Source organism: Octopus bimaculoides, chromosome 23, assembly GCF_001194135.2.
Source record: "Octopus bimaculoides isolate UCB-OBI-ISO-001 chromosome 23, ASM119413v2, whole genome shotgun sequence".
NCBI lineage: Eukaryota > Metazoa > Mollusca > Cephalopoda > Octopoda > Octopodidae > Octopus > Octopus bimaculoides.
In genome coordinates this window covers 24,586,815-24,590,043 of record NC_069003.1, presented here as the reverse complement: position 1 = coordinate 24,590,043, position 3,229 = coordinate 24,586,815, and the positions used below count along the sequence as shown (strand labels likewise).

At 37.7% G+C, this 3,229-nt stretch overlaps 1 protein-coding gene across 1 annotated transcript in view; it reads left to right on the top strand.

The window, feature by feature from the left end:
• LOC106880555 (uncharacterized) overlaps positions 1-3,229 on the top strand; it is a 17,628-nt gene that overhangs the window by 4,713 nt on the left and 9,686 nt on the right. The window contains exon 4 of the mRNA XM_052975946.1: positions 1,038-1,129. Coding sequence (XP_052831906.1) covers positions 1,038-1,129 — 92 coding nt within the window. The remainder of the gene's footprint in view (positions 1-1,037; positions 1,130-3,229) is intronic.

Sequence of the window (3,229 nt, the reverse complement as noted above, 5' to 3'; positions counted from 1 at the left end):
CCCTTTCCACCACTCTCTTTCCCTCTCCGTCTTCGCTCTTTCCCTCTTCTCTTTCCACCACTCTCTTTCCCTCTCCACCTTCGCCATCTCTCTGTCACTCTTTCTCCCACCGCCTCTCTCTCTCTCTCTCTCTCTCTCTCTCTGTACGTCTGTCTGTATCTATAGAGAGAAAGCGTTGACAGCCGCAAAAATTTAAGTATTCCCGCCACTGGTCTTTTACAACGGTGAATTATTATCGCCCACCACCACCGCACAATCATGATAACACATATTATTAATCAGATATTTATTGTGTTAATCTATATATATATGTGTGTATATATATATAAATATATATATATAATGTGTATACATATATAATTTATATATATATATATAATGTATATATATAGATGATTTATATATATATAATGTGTGTGTATATATCTATATTTATATATATGTGTATCATCATCATCATTTAACGTCTGCTTTCCATGCTGGCATGGGTTGGACGATTTGACTGAGGACTGGCGAACCAGATGGCTGCACTAGGCTCCAATCTGATCTGGCAGAGTTTCTACAGATGGATGCCCTTCCTAACGTCAACCACTCCGAGAGTGTAGTGGGTGCTTTTACATGCCACCGGCATGAGGGCCAGTCAGGTGGTACTGGCAACAGCCATGCTCAAGTGGTGTTTTTTATGTGCCACTTGCACAGGAATGTATCTTTGTCTGTCTGTCAATCTATGTCTATCTGTCTGTCATTCTACCCACCCACCCATCCATTCATCTTTCTATCTATATGAATATTTATATATACATACATACATGCATATACATACATCATCATCATCATCATCATCGTTTAACGTCCGCTTTCCATGCTAGCATGGGTTGGACGATTTGACTGAGGACTGGTGAAACCGGATGGCAACACCAGGCTCCAGTCTGATTTGGCAGAGTTTCTACAGCTGGATGCCCTTCCTAACGCCATACATATATATATATATATATATATATATATATATATATATATATATATATATATACTGGCAGAAACTTAAAAGATGAATATATGAAGAATGGAGGTCAAAGAGCTGATGTGTTGGCCCAAATGCAGAAGTTGGAGATGGAAGCCAGACTACAAGGTAAGGCAATTCTCTCTGGGAGTACTTTGGAATGTTCTTTCATTTGGTATTTTCACTGTTTCTCATCATTTACTCTGTGTTGTTGACAGGAGATCATCTCTTCTGTCAAATAACTACGTCTGGCAACCCATCACTATCAACAGCATAATAACCTAAAATTAACACTAGAAATACTGCTACAAACACCACTGCAAACAACACTGCAAACAACACCATTACAAAATACTACCTCCAATACTATTACAAACAGCACCATTGCAAAACACCACCTCAAACAGAACTGCAAGTGCTACACTAGCATCATGGAAAATACTGCTGCAAATATGTCACTGTAAGTCTGATCAAAAAGCCACTGCAAACAGTGCAGGCTGGAAAGTGGAGCATTTTCTAATTGAAGTCGGATGTAGAAGATTTGTTGGTCAGAGTATGAGGCATCTGTTGTTATTGTTAGGCTTACCTCATCATAAAGTGAACGCTATCCAAACCACAGGGGAAAAGGCTAGCTACTGAATTTGGTTAAAAAGAGACGATGAGCGATGGCTAGAAAAATATTGAGCTTTATTTGATAACCAGTTGGTCTAGCAGGTGGGGCTTCATATCAGTGAAGGGGACGGGGTGGTGTGCAATGATGCCATCGAGAGGCAGGCCCCAAAAGGGTGTGCATTCTCCTGATGACCCCATACACTTGCTGACTTTCGGTATGCAGAACTTTCGACTGATAGCACTTGGATGTGTAAGTTGTTTGCAAAATGTCTAAGACTAAAGATCATCTAAATAGAAAATACCTATGCTGAACTATTGAGGAATTTACAGCTACTCTATCCAGATCACAGGTTCAGGTTTATACCTGTAATTACTGGGGCACTTGGATATGTAACACACTGCCTAAGTTCCAATCTTGAGAAATTAGGCTTCTCAAAACCAGAAAGGAGAAAGCTGATTTGAAGTCTACAGATCCAAGCCATCATTGGAATTGTAAAAATTAGTAGAACTTTCCAGAAATTTATCATTTAAGTATATATGTGCATGTCTAGACATGCAACAGTATGCATGAGAATACATGCATAAAGCAAAGCCTGAGGCTATAGTAGAAGACACTTGCCCAAGATGCCACGCAGTGGGACTGAACCCGGAACCATGTGGTTGGTAAACAAGCTACTTACCACACAGCCACTCCTACAGAGAATGTTTTTAACATTACATCAAATTTGCTTATTATCAGATAACATGTTAAATTAACTGCTTTAATGAAAGATACAGTGCCTGTTCAAAGCAAACAACAACCAAAGAATTTGAAATACTTGCTGGCAAAGGCAAATTTTTATCTGTAAATTAATGATAAAAAGTTCACAGTATCGAAGTGTGATGATAATTGTTATGGTATCTGTCAGTTTACTCATGATGGTTAATATATTAACCCAAAAAAGCAGGGAGCTGGCAGAATTGTTAGCATTCTGGGCAAGGCACTTTAGCAGCTTCTTATCTGCCTTTACTTTCTGAGTTCAAATTCTGCTGTGGTTGACTTTGCATTCCATCCTTTTGGAGTTGATAAAATATGTACCAGTTGAGCACTGGGGGTTGATTTAATCGATTTAATCTCTCCCCTGAAATTGTTGGCCTTGTACTAAAATTTGAAACCAATATATCAACACAAACACTAGAAGTGAATATTTACAAATGCAAATATGAATTTGAGAGGCAGAAATATGATTTATTGTGTCAAATACCTGAATTGTGAAAATGTATTGGTCACCCTGGAAATTCATTGTCAGAGCACAGACTCATGAAGAATTATGGACTTTCCGTTTTTCTCCTGTTCGTTTTTACATTTAGTATATGTTACGTTGTTTGTTTATACATTTTTCATTTATATATATATATATATATATATATATACACAGGGGTTGGACAAAATAATGGAAACACCTTAAAATTTCAAACAAATTTATTTTAATATGGGATACGACTGCCTTTGGCAGTAATTACACCTTGAATTCTATGAGGTATGGACTCGTACAAAGTTTGAATTGTTTTCAAAGGAATTTTTGTCCATTCTTCAGCTAAAACAGTCTCCAGATCTTGTAGTGATGATGAAAAGTT